Source organism: Spea bombifrons, chromosome 13 (assembly GCF_027358695.1).
Source record: "Spea bombifrons isolate aSpeBom1 chromosome 13, aSpeBom1.2.pri, whole genome shotgun sequence".
NCBI classification, from domain to species: Eukaryota; Metazoa; Chordata; class Amphibia; order Anura; family Pelobatidae; genus Spea; species Spea bombifrons.
In genome coordinates this window covers 24956781-24975777 of record NC_071099.1, presented here as the reverse complement: position 1 = coordinate 24975777, position 18997 = coordinate 24956781, and the positions used below count along the sequence as shown (strand labels likewise).

Below are 18997 nucleotides of genomic sequence, written 5' to 3'. Positions count from 1 at the left end.
TAGAATCATACTGCGGTATGATGGCCGGTAACAGGTTTTTTTCCCTTGATACTTTGTATCGACCGTTCTTCGTCTTCGTTCGCTCTTGAGATTCCAAGTGTGTGAACTATTCCAACGCCTGTCCATGTATGACATCACTGCAGCTCCACTCCACACTAGTGGAATTGTGATGTGACAACCAGCCCGGACTCGATTGTGTGTGTGTCATGTCCTCTGCACATTTGGGGATTCAATTTGAAATCCTGATTCTTACCTACAAAGCTCTTGATAGTAGTTCTCCTACCTACATCTTCTCACTAATGTTCAAATACCCACCTACTCAGTCCCTCCACTCATCTGATGATCTTCATCTGTGTTCTGCTTTGACTTCCACCCCACACGCTCTCCCCTTGTCTCCCGTCTTACAAGAAATCCCTTAAAACCCACTTCTTCAGGGACGACTATCAACCGTCAGTTACCTCTACGCCGCCTCTCCCAGCCTCACTCATGATTTTCTTATATATATATATGTAATGAAGAAGAAATTTAAATTCACTCCCAAACCACTCCTGAAACAAAAGCCGTCCAACTACTTTATTAACACATAATATTGTGTCATCGAGTTGTGTTTGCAGCTACGTCACAAACACTCGCACACCATCGCTTATCGGGGGCAGGAATGTGGAGAAGAAGGATCTGGTCCAAAAGAGCAGTTCTTCCTCCACCATAGGGGTATTTAGGAACTATGCTTTGGTCAAATACCCCTATGATTGCTTTGATCACTTGCACTTTACAAATTCAGATGAAAGAAGATCCTTCCACTTCATTTGGCTTTGTTTCTTTCTTTTTTTTGGCAGAACTTATGTCGATCTGCATATTTCCAATAAGACAACGTGAAAGACAGATTGGTCTCATTTCAAACTGGAACTGCCTGGGGCATTCAGGAGAAGCTGTTTCAAGAGATTCATTGTGTTCCACAATGTATGAGCTTCCCAAAGATCACTGCATGGGGTGTCCGTACCCGGTCCCTCTAATAGAGTTCAATACACTATTTGAACCCAGGGATAAGCTCTAAACCCGACCGTCTAGTCCTATTTAGTGGGACAGGGATCTTAAGCTATAGAGATCTCTGTCCCACTGATTGTCTCATCTAATTGCAAATGTGTTGGCAAAACAAGCTTTGTGCATACATTTGATGGACTGAACTGGAGCATTGTGCTTGTGAGCTGTGACATCACACTGCCACCTTCCTCTGACATCACAGGATACATTTTTTTCCCCCTCCACCAGGGCATCAGCTTATTCCATCTGTTTCTATGAAGCTTGTGTGGTACCCTCTTCTCCCATGACAAATGATTTGTGACCATTCCTATAATTTTGTCTATGAATGTCCAATTTATAAAACTGTACATAATGGTATTAATGAAAAGGGTTATGTTAATTTCTATGGAAACCAATTACTCGTTCTGAAGCTTTGTGCTAATGAAGCATTTATGTTCATTAGTCCTCTGTGTGTTCTTCTAGCCTGTCAAACATACATGAATATTAATAGTAATAATTTAACGATGGCCCCTCTAAAGCACACGTTTCACAGGAAGACCTCAGCAGCTGTTTCCTTCTTCTGTTAAAGGCGAACTTCTATTTTGACTGCTCAGAAATTATTTTGATTATTCAATGTGACATAAAGCAATGCACTAAAAAAGTAGGATGTTCTTTTTTGATGCATAAAACACGCTATATCTGCAGACAAGGTGGCCACCATTTTTGACGGTCATGTGACTCCACTATACACCCTAACACTATGCACCTACACACACGTACACGAACACAGTCATCCTTCCACTCTTTTTCCCCTCTCGTCCCATCTCCCATGTTCAATGGATCTTGCGCGGCTCCTTCTCCCACCTCAAAACCTCGCACAGAGCCCTGTCATCAGTGAAGATTGCGCTCTCTGTACTACCGTTGGGTCATGTAATGTGACCATGTTAGGTGACCACACTGGGCGTCTTGATTACTGGTCGCATGGGTGCTGTTCGTGCGTTTTAGCGCACCCCTGATTGTGCTGTATGTAGTATGCTGCTGTCTTGCTGCTTCCCCCCCAAGGTATTTGTGATAATAGCCTTATACAAGAACTCTGTAATCAATATCTGGGGCTAGAGGCTCATGCGCTGCTTGGCCTGACAGTGACGTTCGAAGTAATCTCCACCGAGGAACGATGGGAAATTGAGGAAGCTTTGCCTTTGGTGGATGACAGACCTGGAAAATATAACGCTAAATAACTTTAAAACATGTAACTTTAAATAATGATTATAATAACACATGTTACAGATGGTTTTCAGGGCTGGAATCAATTACTGTTTTATCTCAGATGTGACAGTTCCCCTTTCAGGCACCGAATATCCTTCATGGCCGGATTAAAGTGGCTTTGTGCCTCTCGTCTTAAAATAAATGCATATTTTCCATGGAATCCAATTGGGTTCCGTCTCAGTTTATGACATGAACCTGGAACAAAAATATGAAAGGATATTTCGGAAACCTCTAAAGGGCTATTACTCTTCTGTAGGTTGTGATACCCTGGTATTAGGCAAAGCAGACTCTAGACAACTATTTCGGCAGAGCAACCAATACAGCATGCGGATCTTCTGAATTAATACTCCTTATTAGACTAGAATGCCTAGATGGAACAAGAGTCATTGTAACCCAAGGAATAAATCACTAAATAATCCAGGTTTCCACGAACAGAAGCATCTTTCGCTAAATATAATCGGCCATATTTAAAAAAGACAAGCAATTCTATTGGAAAATTCTAAATTTGTCCCCAGCAATGCTACGTAATAAAATAATTTGAAGCTAACCCAAATTTGACCTCACCAGGTCCATAAGTTTTGGTTCTCTGTTTTGTTTCTAAGAAGGAGATCTTGATGGACTAATTAACATGGTGCTGGTCTAGGACTAGGACGACAGAGCTAAGAAGGTTGGGGGGGAACGCGGGAGACGGTACAGAAGATGTCCAAGGACTCTGAGAGAGCCGACGCAGGGATCAGTGAAGCAGATGGAGCTCTGGAGCGCTACGCTCATCGCTATTTCGGCTAAATCCGGGTTTCCGTGGGCTTTCACGCATTATCCGGTGGCTACTCAGGATCCCTGAGTACTGGACCCATGCTGGTTCAGTAGATTTGGAGAGGGAAGGAGGACTTCTTGATACCAAAAGAACTATTCTTGTTTTGAAACGAGGAACAAAAGACCCCAAGTCAAGCGCTCAGAGTATACATTTTGAGCCTGGTGCAGATCTCGCCTCTCTTAATGTAAAAGGTGTAAATTACCAGTGTTAATGCATTCACACGGGATCGCTAAGTAGATGTTGGGTTACTAGAACAACTTACAACCCGTGTCGCGGAACGTGTATTGTACACCCCAGCGTGAAATGCTAATGTCCTCGTTGAAACACAGCTCTGATGTTGGAGATGGCCACCTACAGACAACTTAAATCAATAGCTAAAGAAAGGCTTCCACGTGTCATATAAAGCATTGCGTCACCCATAAGTGCGGACGCCTAGGGAGTAGGATTTAAATGCCCCAGGAGGGAGGTAAATCATATCGTGAAGTGCGAACAAGAGTTTCCACCCAAACCTGAAGCTCTAAAGAACCTGCGCATGTACACTGTACACACATCACATCCCATTAACACAATGGACGTCATTGGTACATACGTTATAAATATGTTATAAATTCCATGTAACCATAAGAGCCGGGCTGTCTTCCTGATGGATCCTTTTGTAAAACGTAACTTTTAATGCAGATCCATTTCTGATCTTTGTGTGCAGAAAACACCCTAAATTCTTGGTATTTTACTTGTTTCCTCCAAGAAATGTTAATATTAATAATGAAGGCAGGGTAATTATTCTTTAGAGAATCCAGCGTTTTTTTAAGCTGATATTGGGATTTAGTGGTACGTAGAGTTATCTCTATTGCCTGGACCTCAACATTGAATATAGCCATGAATTCTGGTCAGTAGCCACCACTCACTTCAGTCCCAATCCACCAAGAACTTCCTCTACGGACAAGTGTCCCTGAATGCAACATTAGCCTTTCCCGTAATGGCAGTGGAAAGACTTTGCTACATTTTGCTTGAGATAATGTAGCCTGGTCGGGAAACATTTGTTTCCATGTCCCTAAAACATTTTCCTACCCAACTAGAAGAGATGGTGAAGCCACCCATTCCATAGACTACCCAGTTCAGCATCTAGAGTCTAGGTTCCTACAGCGTGTCCTTCAAGAGATGTTGTTATTTTTTGGTAATGAGGGGACAAAAAACAGCAAGTTACCCACAAAATGGGAAAAAGAGAGAGTTATGGAGATTAGGCTTAAGAAAAAAAGTTCAAGGAGTCGCTGATCCCAGAAGTGATGGAGTAGCCTCTGGTAGATGGTGGTGTCTATCTTGACATCATAGAGTCGACGGCGGGGTCTTCATCTTAGACAAAGGTAACGAATCCTGAAACACCTTAGCGAATGAAGATTCTTTGACTGGTTGATCTTGGAAAAGGCCAAGGGATGGTTGGGTGTAAGAAATGGAGAGCTTTACCTTTTTTCTTCTCCATTATTCCGATCGGTTATTTGAAACCCAGATTTCATCCGAAACATTCTAGTCAGTTGGATTCCGTTGACTCGCTGGTAATGCGGATATTAATATGAATGCGTAAGTCTATAAGTTGTTTGTTCTTTGCATCCATTAAGGGAATAAATGTAAAAATGCTAATTATGCATCAATTTAACAAACTAAGTATTTATTTGCATGTGAGCGGCTGTGTCAAAGGATCGTACATAATGTCAGTTCACGGTCATTGGGAAATTAATAACTCGGTAATTAAGAATTCTACAGAAACGCAGTCATTTGTGAATTAATTTGTTGCAGGAGCATGCTGTTGGCAAACACAGTGTATTAAGATTCTGCTTATTTAAATATATACATTAGCATTTGGTAAAAAAAACTGACGTTATTTCCGCGGAGTCGAATCTGTGCCGCGAGTCTGCGCTCCTCGTGTTTCACATACTGAGCCCGGCAGGTAGACAGCGTGGGTTTAGGCCGTGGGGTATTTACCCAGGGCTGACCCACGGCAGCGCCCCCTGCTGCCCCCTCTGCATTAGCCATCTTCACTGTGAAGCACTAGGATATGACATCATATCCTGACGCTCTATGTCATAAAGGCACACAGCTCCTTGTAACGCGTCCAATGGAGGCTGTGCCGGCCCTCCATAGTGTAAACCACCCATTCAGTATCGGCGCAGTGGAGGGGCAGATCTTCCAAGAGGGCAATCCCCTGCTACGTATGGAGAGCCCAACTCCACTCCTCATCTACCCTGTGCATTCAGGATCTACTCTGATGAACAAAGCATCCCTGTCTGATATATGAGCTACCTGTACAGGTGAGCAAAGCCTGATGGTGTGCTTCATACGCACAGCCATATATAGAGCAACATCCAAATAATAGTACAGTATCCAAGGTATAATAATAATTATAATAATAATTTATTATAATAATGGAACTGAAAGTATTGTTGTTGGGTTTGTTTTGTCTGATAGTAGTAATAATAATAATAATAATAAAAACAACAACAATAAAATGTATTATTATTATTAATCATGATAATGGAACTGAAAATATTGTTGGATTTATTTTGCCTTTTTATAATAATAAAAATAACATTATTATTATTATTATTATTATTATTAATATTATTATACAAAACAAACTCAACAATATTATTGTCAGTTCCATTATTATTTATTACCATTATTGTTATTATTATCATTCTCAACACATAATAAACAAATAAACAATAATATTCCTTCTGAAAGATAAAAAAAAAACAACACTTAATGAAAACAGACCCAAGACCCAAGACACAAAGTAACACATTCCGACCTCCCGCGTTTTATTGTTACAATCCACAGAGATGGCAACCAGAGAATCAAGCTGCGACGGACAGCGCGTGTATCCAATCAATCCCGAGGACGGGACGTTTGTGAGCGGTAGCGGCCAATAGGATCGCGGTAGGGGCGGAGCGGCGTGGATTTCGGAGACACGTGTACAGGGAAGCCAGGAAGTGTTCCCGGCTGGCTCTAAAGAAAGGGGCACAGGTGTGTATGGGCTCGGGGGTGCAAGGGTTAAAAGGGCAAAGTTCGCAAGTGTCAGGGGGTATTTTATTCAAGTTAAAGGGTAATGGTGTCAGTAATTCATTCAAACGGGCCACAGCTCCATAGGGGCCATTGTTAGCTGAGTAGCCCTGACAGGGGGTCAGTGCCCCCTTGAGGTAAATTAATTGGGTATCTATAACTGCCAATGCATTTTGGGAATAAAGTGCTTTTTAACATTCAGTAGTTGCATAAAAGGGGCCACCAAGGCCCCCATACAAAGGGTTAAACATGCCTAGTGGTATGTGTTCTAATAAGCACCCTGTATGATGTTTTCCACTGTATGTAAGGAAGGGTCATGTATGGTGTCATGTTATTCGTTGGTGCTTTATCTATAAAATAATAATAATAATGTTGGAATTAAAGGCAGCAGTAAAGCGCGGTTACGGGTACATCCTGCTTGGCATCACTGTGTTTATAGGGTTAATGGGTGAAATGTGGCTTAACAAAGAGGGTCTTAGGTAATAGTGGGGGGTCCTACCAGTAAAGATCCCTTATTGCCTCATGCATACCCTTTAAAAAAGGGACCTGTGACATCATTACTTCAAACAAGTGGCCCTCGTGATACATTTTTGTGAGTGGGGGGGGCAGGTTGTGAAAGTGACACGTAATAGATGGAATTGGGGGAACCCGAAAACATTTTTACGGTTCAGCCCCTGATCGGTGAAGGTGAGCGACCAAATGAAAACAGTCACCTGTCCCTTCTCTTACATCTTATTCTGGATTCACAGTATAAGGCGAGGAGACGAGCGCTTCCAGGACACATACGTGTCAGTATATTAAGGGCTGCCCTGCAGTATGTGCGATGTATAACGGGTTTTCTTCTCTGATCTTCTCCATCCTGCACGCTGCAGGGCAGTGCTTCATGTGTGCGAAAACAACTTCAAAATCATTCTAAAATACCCTAAGTGACTTGGAATTACCCCCGATCTCTTTGCATTAAGATCTAGAAACAGGGCGATCTTTGCCCCCCCCCGTGAGCCCCCCGTTGCTCATATCTTTTCCTCGTTGGTCCCCTCACAGTAGAGCGTGTAATAGTTCCAGGACATAGGATTAGGGTGATTCATCCGTGTTCTGCACCTATATCCTGCTCGTTCGGTTCAGAACGTGTTGACGTTAATTTGCTGCCTATAGGAGAGAGAAGTGGAAATTCCAGTTGGATCACTTAGGGAAGAGAGTTAAAACGGAGGGTGTTATCGGGTAACCCTCCAACCGTTGGGCTCCTGATCCAGGATCTCTGTGAATCTACTTTTGGTTTGGTGACTTTTTCAATGTTTACAGCTTTAGATTATTGGAGCTCGGGAAGTTCTGTGCATTTTCTTTTAATTACGTTACAGTAAAGCGTAACAAACTGTCACCGAGACAGCAGTGAAGCAGCTTATAAAATATGTTTGGAATAAGAAGAATATCGAGGCAGGAAAGATGTCCGTTGCTTAATGTTAGCCCAGCCTGAAGTCGCCCTCTAAGCAGGCCAGGGTCGTCTTCAAGGTCCAAAGACCGTTGGGGCGCCTGTTGGTATCCTGCTGGTGAACTTGGCTTAGCTAAATTTTAAGTGAAGTAGCATCATCTTAACACTGATATTTCACCTTCTAAATGGGTAACCCAGCTCTTATGAAAGTCCAAGCTTTGCAAGATAAGAAAAGTGGAGAGTGCCCAAAATGCCACCTGAACACTATGCTGTAGAGCACAGAGGATGAGAAATAAAAGCACTTTATAGCAGCTTTTATGTTTTTATGTTTTATCCCTTAATCCCAGCATAGAGCCCATCTGCGTCAGATTTTTGGAACCTCAGCTCTCCAACTGTTAAGATGGTCACTTTATCGTCATTGCTGAAGAAAGGCCAAGTCATGGTACCTGCCAAGTTTCCTGTAGATGACATCAATGATGGTTCTTTTGCTGGCCAGGGGCTAGAAGGTCCTAACTAAGCCTCCATAGGGACGTTCTCCTTTAGTTTGGGAGGGAAGGTCTTTAAGTTGCCCCTTCCAACTCTTTATTCCCAACGTCAATGGCCGTATGAACGGAAGTTAGGAATGATGGTCCTCAGTAGTGCTTTCTTATATCCATATTCCATAGTTACGTAGCAGAGTCAGAATGGACATTGAACGTAAACGTTTCAAGTAATAGAAGTGTTTTGAAAGTCAAAAGTGGACTGATGTTCACGGAGATCGGAGACAAAAAAAAAAGCCAGTGTTTTCTTTATATCTCTGCTTAATCTGGCTACATTCATCATTAGCTGTGTGTTTTCAAGACAAGTGAAAAGTTAAAATGAAAACAATTCTGTACATCTAAAGATGAAAAGACAACGGAGAGAATGTTTGCGATTTCTCCCAAATGTCACGGAAATTCCACTTCCAAAGTTATACAGTCCAGACTCGTCATGGGGGGAAGAGTACAGCACTTGAAGAAGACTGTCCTAAATGATCTGATAGGGTTGAAGCAGTGCAGACCGGAGACATCTTGGTCTGGGTTCATTCCTTAACTAGGAAGTCTTCTTCTGGAAGAATAAACCCTTTGGAGGCCGTAGGGACCTTAGCTGTCCGTTGGCGTGGTGGTCGGTTGACACGATGACATGCAGCAGGGAGTTATGGTCCTCTCGCTGAAGTGACATTGGGGACAGCCACATTTTTTCCTCCATCTGCATCGTGACTGCTTTAAAACCCAGGAGCCATGGAGCTTGTCTGGCGTTAAGAGCCCTGGAGGGGACAGACCATCTCTGTGATGTTGATAAATAATTTGGTGTCTCCTGTCTCTGCACAAATTATAGTTTTAATTATCTTCAGCTATATTAAAATACTTTGCGACCTTCTCCATGTGTAGATATTGTAAGAGTCTACTTATTATATATTCTTGTCTTCTTTGTAAGAATGTATCCGGTGGGAGAGGGACATAGGGGACTCTAAATGTCCTACCAGCTTTGCTGAAAGTTTGGCCTTAATATTTGGGACCTCCTCAATTGTCCACTCATCACTTTCTATGATATACGGTACCCAAAGAGGTTACGTGTTATTTTATATATAGAATACATTTGAATGATGTCGTTATGCAATCAGGTGTGTCATTGTGTTTTTAGAATGCTGAAGTGACAATTATTCCTGTGGCGCTCAGTAGACAAAAAATGAGGTGATGCCATCTTGGATTAAGCATCTCTAAAGAAACCAAAACCCAGTTTGTATAACAATTATCCCTTCTTTTCAGGATCCAGGAACATGATAGAAGGAGTCAGCCCGGTGGTGCAGTCCCTCCTGGGGACCCTGTTTACATGGGGGATGACGGCAGCAGGGGCGGCTTTGGTGTTTGTCTTCTCCACTGGCCAGGTGAGAGGACAGGAACCTTAAAAAGTTCTCGACCGTGAACCTATTGTCACAAAGGTATAAGAGTTTGCATTGCCAGCCCAATGCCACCACGCCGTTGGCGTCCGGATGTACGCGCGTTTGCGTGCCAGTGTTCCAAATCTGTACTCAACAAGCATCTGATTGGAATCATTCCTATGTTTCGGGTGAAAAGTCTGGTGTTTTTTTCACATTGTGTGACCACCTCAAAAAAAAAAAAAAAAAATCTCCCTCCTCAGGCCACATCTGTCCTGTTTAGTCTGCAGGCTCCATGGAGAAGATGCCGCTTGTCTGTTGGGATCTAAAGCTCACGATGTAGTGATAAAACGTGACATCCTTAAGCACCATGTAACTGGCAGCTTGATAATTTTACTGACATTGGCCACTAATTCTCCCGCAAACATCGAAGCCTACAAAACTTTCAGATGGCGAGAACTCATGGTTAACCCATTGATAAAATGACCTTAATCTATCTGTCAGCAAAGAATGGGGAATAATGTTTTTCACAAATAAAAATCTACCGATAGAACACCATGACTTCTCAGCCTTGAGGAGGTGCTTGGAATTATTCCCTTTACAGGCGGTAATTTGGTGTTTTAAATAATAATCTGTGGTCCGAGGTCGTAAAAAGTGAAAGATCGGGTTAATGGTACCATAAAAACATATCTCGTAGCAGAGGAACACAAGCATGCCGGCTTCTCCCTGTAGTTGTTGATAACTTTGACAGCTTAAGAACCGGGTTCTAGACAGTGCTTAACATTTAAGGATGAAGGTTTTGCTTATTGAAGGTTGAATTCTAGATTTGGCTGCCACATAAAATTCTATCGTTCTTTGTCCCCCACAGAGACGGATCCTGGATGGGAGTCTGGGCTTTGCAGCTGGGGTAAGTCTCTTTCTACCTCCTTTTCTGCCCCTCTTCGTGGTAATTCTGGTTTGGCCAGATCCAGCAGTTGCATGATTTTAATTCCATGATTTCTTGCGTATTATCTTCTAACGGGTACTCGGGAGTCCAGGTTCATCTTTTATGACTTAATGACGTTGTCATAATGTAGCTCCTGGCACAGACCGGGGTTGTGTTCCATGAGTAGTGTTGGCAGAAAGATGTGTGACTCTTAACTTTGTCAGTTAACTTTTGTTAATGGGTTTCCTAATCATCGCATAGCAATTTGGCTCTCCTAATCACGGCTCAGTTTATATAAGATGGAGCATCTAGATGCAACACCGATGACCACCTATTGCAGGGACCAGCCGAATGCTGGATATTTAAAAAGCAAGCTATTAAAAATATATCTGTGGCAAATGATGGCACAAATCGCATTGCATAATCAATTTACTATTATGACGTCTTCACCCCCCCCACCTCTTACATAGGTTGCCTTATGCTTAATGGGGGAGATATAACAATGTATTTGGGTCACCATTAACTGGCTCCTGGGGTCTTACACGGGAGGAACGATCCGTGAACCATGGAGCAAGTTATTGTCTGTCGATTGAGTGTGGAAGAAACAGTTCGGTTATTAAACAGGAATATTAAAAATGTGACCTGTGTCCCGTGATAAATACAGACTTTCTTCCATTCCTGAAAATATGTTCCGTTAATGCACAAGTCAAAGGTCCTGTTTATGAGGGTTTACATTTTATGTCTTTTTACTTGATCTCCCTCTGTTATGTTATGCTTTTGGTTCTTCCTTTGAACACATTAACCCATACATCTCCTGCACTGTTTGAATTGATTTGGGTGGAAGAAGTCTATGGTGTCTGTAGATAAATCTCCTGCATTTTCCTCCAACGCGGAACAGCCACAAGTCGCTTGTTTCGTTCACACTTGTTAAGATTTAAAGTCTTGAACGTTTAAACTCCCCTACAAGTCAAGCCCAGGCATACAGACACAGGGTTTAGATATTCTACTGAGGGTTCGAGTCTTATCAGTATGAGGAAGGGCTACAAAATTCTAAGAAAAACAGGTTTTAGTGTGCAGCATTTATTAGTATAAATAAAACAAATAAAAACAATAACATAAAGTTACATAATGAATCTCTTGGGGTTCTAAGATTCATGTGAACCTTGTTGAGTCATGGTAAGCATAAACACAACTCCGGCACACAGTCCTTGCAGAGTACTTGCGGCCCATACATAATCTACCTGGAGAAGTCTCTAGGTTTGGCTCATGTTACTTGAACGAGCAGAGCCCAATTCTTTTATCTTCTTCCACTCCCTAGATTTTGAGTTGAGTTCCAAGTCGAGTCTCCTTGGCCAATAGTGAATTACCTGATCCTTCAAACACTCACCGCCCGCAGGTTCCTTTTGGGTTGGAACCTAAAAGACTCTTACAAATTAGTATTCACTAAGAGATACGAGTTTTGTTTATTTCCCAAGGTAAATGGATATACATGTAGTGGCCCAAGAGAGGATGAGGTCTTGGTTGAAGGTGATAGCTTGTGTTGGCCAACATGGAAGAAGATGTAGATTCACATAAACCTTTAGGATCTCAGAGGTTTCTTCATCAAGTGAAAGTCAGTTCTGCATCCAGGGTGCCAATAAAAGCTCTTGCCTTTGATTACCCCTCTGGGTAGGAAGCCTCGTTCCGCAATTGTTAATCGTAGTCCTATAACTCGAGTCAAACCATCTTTTAAAGGGACCTATTACAATGATCATACAGCCTCTGAGAGAAGTGAGATTATACAACATTACAGCTCTTTCCTCTAAAGAACCATTTTCTTTGATGAAGGTGAAAGTCTAATCATCCCGGCACGGCTTTGTTTCATCTTCACAATCCATTCTTCGGAGAAATCATTCAAATGACCTTGAATATTGGAAAATTGAACCATATAGATTCTCTTTAAATACCAATATATATGTAATTTTCTTTTTATGTTCACATGCATATGCCAAACGAGTTACTTTGCAGTTGCATACATAATTAAATATGAATTTATTATGAGAAAAAAATCTCATAAAACATTTCTATAAAAATAAAGGTATAGAATAATAAAAGCACTTATGTTACAAATCGAACGACTAAAATTAGACAAAAAAATATCTGACGTAGAATTTTCAAGGCTCAAATGGATTAAATTAGCTACTGCTTTTCGTCTTTTTTTTTTTCTTTTTGCTTACATGTGACTAAGCGCTGATGAAAAAATATTACTAATTAACCTCTACCGGTGGGTGTATAAAAAAAGGAAATAAAAGCAGTTTTCTGGTGCATGTCTAAGAAGAAGTAGAAATCGGTCTGGATTTTATTTTAGGAATAACTTTAAACTCATGCACATACCTGAGAACTGTCTGAGTTTGACCCGGAGTCTCCGAGTGAAGAGCTGCTTCTCGGGGTCTCTGGGTTACTTTCTTCTTTCTCTGGGAAAGTTAGTGGTGTTTGGCCGCTCCCGCTCCCTGCCCACTTAACCTAATCCTCACCCATTAAAGGCTGCCTGGATCTAGCCCCACCCTTATTTATGGCTAGCCCCGCCTCCATGCACGGCTAACCCCACCCCCTCTCAAAAACACTGCACCCGGAGTGAGAGGGCGAGCTCTGGGTAGCCTGCCCCGATTCCCCAGGGAATGGGATCCCATCTAAACTTCTCGGACTCTGCATGATCATTTCTCCTTTAGTTTTTGCTCTCTTGATGTCCCCGTCGCAGGTGGATGGAGGAGAAGGGAAAGGACAACAGCACAATATGCAAATTAATATGCTATTTGTGCCACGGATCTCAGTTCCTGAAGTGGCACGGTTGAGCGCTTTAAGCTAAATGTACTGAAAATGATCAATCTGATTGACAAAAAGTAAAACAGGCTGTTTTTTTTTATTTTTTTTTTATTGAATTTATTTAAAAGCTGCGAAGGCGGCTGTTTCCCTTTAAGTCGCTCCCCGGCCGTCGGGTCACTTCTTGGCTGTCTGGCAGACGTAGAACCCCTGGGATATGCGCGGGTTTGACTCCTTCACCCGGCGGACGCATCTCATTTAGCTAGTTTGATTAGGATGTAAATGATTGATGAGCCTTGTGAATATGGATCCCGCCGTAACGATCTTAATACGATGCCTGTTTTTTTTTTTTTTTTGGAGAGGTTCAGACTCCAGAAAACATGTTTTTTTTTTTTTTATTATTTCTTAAAGAGAACGCAGGCCATATTTGGAAATTTTTCTTTCCCATCTATAAATCAGGACAGAAACGCTTGCAGAGGCGCGTGATGAAGGGTTTTGAAGCCTGCTATGTATCAACGATCAGCCGCTAAAACACCGAGAGTAATCATAGGAAAATCAGGCAGGTGGTTTTTTTGGCAAGTTTGCAAACATTCCTTTTTCTGCCACCGATCTGAAAAGTTACATTAATAGCAACGCATCTAATAAAGGGTCTGATTCCAGAGTGTTCACATAATAATTAAATGGGGATAATTATTGTAATAGCTTAGTATATCGTGCGGCCTCAGCATGGATTCTGCTTTGGGTATGGTGCTGTTATTCCCCCCCCCCCTTATATATATTTATTCACTCCTTGTCGTCGGTGGTTCCTGAACAGAATATTTCAATCTTTCTTCATTCAACATCAGCACATAAAAAATAATAATTGCCATTCCTGCAAACTCTCCAGGGGTTGACCTGGAGTCTCCAGGTGAAGTTGGCAATTGGCCGTGCCAGTTCTCCACCCATGTTCTACCTACTCTGCGGTCCCTATCCTGCTGTAACGACTCAAACCTTAATCAGTCGTCGGCCTCGTCTTAGATTCAGGAGCCGTATGTCTGCCCCATGCATGTTTAATACCCTCACTGTATTACCCTCTACCACTTCTCCTTGGAGGCTGTTATCTACCACCCTCTCAGTAAAACGTCCTTATGTAGCATCTATGCCACCGGCCAACCGCTCAGTGAGGCTTTAACTCATAACTCGGAAAGCTTTCTCGATCCTGAGTGATACCTGCAGCCGCCGCGTGCCACGTGAAACCCATCTAGAAATCCTTTTGACAGTTTGTTCCTCGGGCTCGCGTTAAAGCACGACGATTTATAAGAAGAAAAAAAGCCACCTCCTTTCTAGGAAGTTTTTACATTTCTCAGAAGTACTTATTAACAATGAGAAAAGAGCCCCTCTGGCTCGGTTACTGCATACATTTGGTGATTTAACTTGGAAATGCCGAAACTTGAAAAGAATAGAAGAAAGGAAATTAGGATTTTTTATTTTTTTGCCTGAACCCATCATAAAAATGGGACTTTTAAAAATGTAATTTTTTTTAGAATTTTAAGCTGTGAGTCTGTTAATTTATTCCGAGAAAAGTTCTTTCAGTGATAGTTTGAAAGTTTTGCTGGCATAACCGGAGTGCGATGGTTCAGCTGCTTTCTATTAACGATAAGGGAGCAGAATAAAGTGTCACGGACGGTTTGTCCTGTTGTTGTTTAATGTTTGATTCAAATGCCCCGCAGAAGGGTAAATTCTCGTGATCGGATAACATAAAGATGGCCAGTTGTTTGCCTGTATCGGCCCACGCCTTTTGTATAACCGAGTGGATAAATTACTGTACACTCAACGCTGGATGGAGTCTACCGCCATTTTTTTTTTAAATGTAAGCAATAGAATGTCTCGGTCTTAATTACCCTCCCAGACACTCTGACTAATGAAAGTGAATGGAGAAATGGACTTCATTATCACTGCCATAAAGCATCAGCTCAGTGTGGTGTTGGAGCAGGGAAAGTCACCCCAAAATATCACATGACTGACAACAATGGCGGCTCCAGGTCGGTGGTCTGTGGGTGTGGGGACCCTACAACGGGCCCGCTCATAGAGGTGAAGATACCACTGGTGGAACAAAGAACTAGACTATCTCCACGCAATACCAGAGGCTCCTTGATGGAGTTTAAAGCAAAGTTGCGAATTTAGAACCATTGTTGTGGAAACCAATGGATTGTTTCTCCTCTCAGACCAAAGAGGGAAGTAACAGAATACAACATGGCAGCTTCTTGTTTGATGGGGCTTTATCCCATCTTTAATATTTACCCCATTGTGTCCTCCTGTATCTTCGATGAAAGGGCTCCTTCTACGTTCTTGGGATATCATTTTGGGGACAGTCTGGATATGTCTGCCTTTGTTACCACTATAGGAAAGTTATCTCACAAACCATATTACCCCATAATTTGTGAACTTTTTTCTTTTGAATAGCTGTTTTTGTTCTCAGATTCCATGTTCTTCTTCCTACGGCGGGAACTCCAAGTCGAGCACTAATTACAAAAAGCAGCGCGTACGGTCTGTCATTAGACAAAAATATTACATTAGGACGCCGGCAACAATGATTAATCTGCTTTACTCAGCCATATTAATGTCAGAGACTGGATGGATTCTGGGTGATAACGCGACCCAACCTTCTGCTGTTTACTGAATGGACTCCTTCCAGACCTTCTTCGGGCTTTAGTCATTTTATAGTCTTAAGTGAAGTTAACCTATGAATGGAGAAACGCAGTCAAAAATGTCTTCTACAACCCAACCCAAAATTCTTGGGGTGGGGGGGTTAATAATCAAATCATTATCCATTATCGAAAAAGCCCCTACTGCCCTCCACATTCCAGAATAGGACATAGCGATAGGATAAATATAAGTGTTGCCCCCGTTTTGTGTATGAAGAGACATATGGAGGGGGAACACGGCTTACATGTTTTGGGCTGAGACCTGTTCTGGATGCGGCACATGGGATCCGAGTGGGTTTTATCTCATGAAAAATGTCTACCTGTCGGTGTAATTATTTTTAATAAGATAACCGCGCGGTGATTAATAATACATTAAATGTGCTTTACAACTCTTTGCCTATCAAACTAATTGTAATAAACCCCGAGGGGGCTTAACCCCTCTCCAGCCCGGCTGCCAGAACACTAGTTCATGGTATTAATTATGCGCGTTCGTTAATATGCAGCTTCTGGTTGGTACGGGGACGGGGGGGCAGTTTTACACCAAGAATAGCATTTCGGAACATCGTGATCCGTGCCGCGTGGCCCCTACGGTCTGCTTTAAGGAGTCAAAAAGGAAATCCTAATGGGGGAGGATAGGGGTATATACAAATTATGTGATGCCCTACTCGTTATGTCTCGTTTACCCATTGTACAGCGCTAAGGAATATGGTGGTGCTATATAATTAAATATATAATAATAAATATATCATGCCAAGATACTAGAGCCTCTTAGTGTTTTGTCTCTGTAAAACCTTTTTTTACGTGTTTATCTATTTGTTCTCACATCAGCAAAGATTTCCCCGCTCTGTTGCTTGCCCTGGTACCGTGTGATAAATCCTCGAAGTGTTTATCAAGCAGACCAAGATACGGTTAGAGGTTTTTATACAGCCGATGAAAACGGGCTCTGTTTTTAAACTGAATTTATCAAGTTACTCTTTTTGCTTTTTATTTGATAAAAGAAGGTTGATGGCCTTAAAAGTTGTCTCAGTATCCCTCACTCTCCTTTTTTCTCACTCCTTTTTTCCCCTTCTTCTCCTTTTATCTTCCTCCTTCTCCTTTTTTCTCAACATCTCTCCTTTTTCTCCCTCCTTCTCCTTTGTGTCCCTCCTTCTCCATTTTCTCCCTCCTTCTCCTTTTATCTTCCTCCTCCTTTTTTGTCCCTCCTTTTCATTCTCCTTTTTTCTCACTCCTTTTCCTTCTCTTTCTCCTTTTCCTTCTCTTTCTCCTTCTCCTTCTTTCTCCCTCCTTCTCCTTCTTTCTCCCTCCTTTTCCTTCTCCTTCTTTCTCCCTCCTTCTCCTTCTCCTTCTTTCTCCCTCCTTCTCCTTCTCCTTTTTTCTCTCTCCTTCTCCCTTTTTTCTCCCTTCCCCTTCTTTCTCTCCCTTCTTCTACTTCTCCTTTTTCTCTCTCCCTTCTTCTCCTTCTCCTTTTTTTCTCCCCCTCCTTTTTTCTCCCCCTCCTTTTTTCTCCCCTCCTTCTCCTTCTCCTTATTTCTCCCTCCTTCTCCTTCTTTCTCCCTCCTTCTCCTTTTTTCTCCCTTCTTCTCCTTCTCCCTTTTTTCTCCCTTCCCCTTCTCCTTTTTTCTCTCCCTTCTTCTCCTTCCCCCTCTTTTTTTCTCCCCCTGCTCCTTCTCCTTCTCTTCTTTCTCCCTCCTTCTCCTTCTTTCTCCCTCCTTACCTTTCTTTTTTTCCCTCTATCCCTCTCTTTCTTTGGCATTCTTTCTCTTACTCTCTCTCTATCTTTGTTTAGCGTTGTTTTCTCTTTTGCTCTCTCTCTCCTCCATTCTCTATTTCTTTCTCTCTTACTGCCTGTGTGAATATAAATTATAAATATGTGAAGCATTCTTAAAGGTACAGCTTTCAGTTACAGGGGACACCCTGCTTATTCAGATTAGTTAACAGCGAATGCCGCGCTCTAACGGGCAGCCTGTGTTCCGGGGATAAGCTAATCGTTGACCTTTCTGGGCAATTTACATAAAGCCGGTGTCTGTTATAGAGCAGTAATGTGACGGTGATGGGCAGTCTCATTGACAGCGCTTCACAAGAAGATACACGGCTCTAATTAAAAGGGGAGGAAAAAAACCCATTTCCATGCTTGGGTACAGATTTGTAAATTGTGTCGTCCTCTTCGAGGGAGACGTAGGACGGAATCTGCTAACCCGAGATGCTTGTAAAACGCACAGCGCAGGGCAGCAGCGATTTCAGTGCCCCCCGTTACTATTGGTGATCTGTTTAAATGATGAATAAACCAGTAGTCGTTGGTGACTGTAAATGGATCTTTAATAAAAGGAAACTGGTTACTGGGGGGGGGGTACATTCGCTGGATAGAAAACAAATAATTAAGTAAACAATATGTTTTTAATAATAATTTTTAAGAATTTTTTTTTGTGTCGTTCTGGTTGCGTGTTCTCAATCTATGATCGCATCTATGTAGATGCGATGCGTTCCTTGTGGATGCTCTGCAGCAGCAGTGCCATAAAAAGAGCTGAATCTGTGCTTTTTTAACCGAGCGTTCTTATAATTAGTTCAGACAGGCTGATTCTGATGAACTCTGTAAGCCTTTTGGGATAGAGTGGATAATAAGGCATCTGTCCATCTGTTGTTGGACTACAACTCCCAGGATGCATCTTTGTGCGCTAGAGCATGGTGATAACTATGGTTCCATAACAAGAGAACCCCGTATTGGCTTATAGAGTGTGGATTTATACAACTACATGTAGGCTGCTTCATGTATCCACTACTACATCTTCTTGATGAGATGATTGAGGCTTTTGAACTCCAGATCAGGTTAAAGTGTCTTGTTCTTGTGCTCTTGTCCCTCTTCTTCTACTTGAACCTGGTTAGTGGGATTAATTCTTTCTCAATCATTTGAGAGTTTGTATTCTGTCTCTCCGTCCTTTCTTGGGTTTGGGTCTTTACAGCAGGAAAAAAACGGGCAGACCAGACGGGGCCAAATGGCTCTTATCTGCCGGCGGCTTCTATGTTTTCCATGTAAAAGGGGCATTTTTTTGTAATCCCAGCAGATTTAACAGCAACGGCGGAGAGACTGTAAATCTGAGTGTTTTACGACCCGGAG

At 42.2% G+C, this 18997-nt stretch overlaps 1 protein-coding gene across 1 annotated transcript in view; it reads left to right on the top strand.

Annotated features, from left to right (window-relative positions):
• The first annotated feature begins 6059 nt into the window (after positions 1-6059).
• SLC39A11 (solute carrier family 39 member 11) overlaps positions 6060-18997 on the top strand; it is a 72783-nt gene continuing 59845 nt past the window's right edge. Inside the window, exons 1-3 of the mRNA XM_053453062.1 lie at positions 6060-6118; positions 9368-9486; positions 10346-10384. Coding sequence (XP_053309037.1) covers positions 9379-9486; positions 10346-10384 — 147 coding nt within the window. The 5' untranslated portion in view covers positions 6060-6118; positions 9368-9378. The remainder of the gene's footprint in view (positions 6119-9367; positions 9487-10345; positions 10385-18997) is intronic.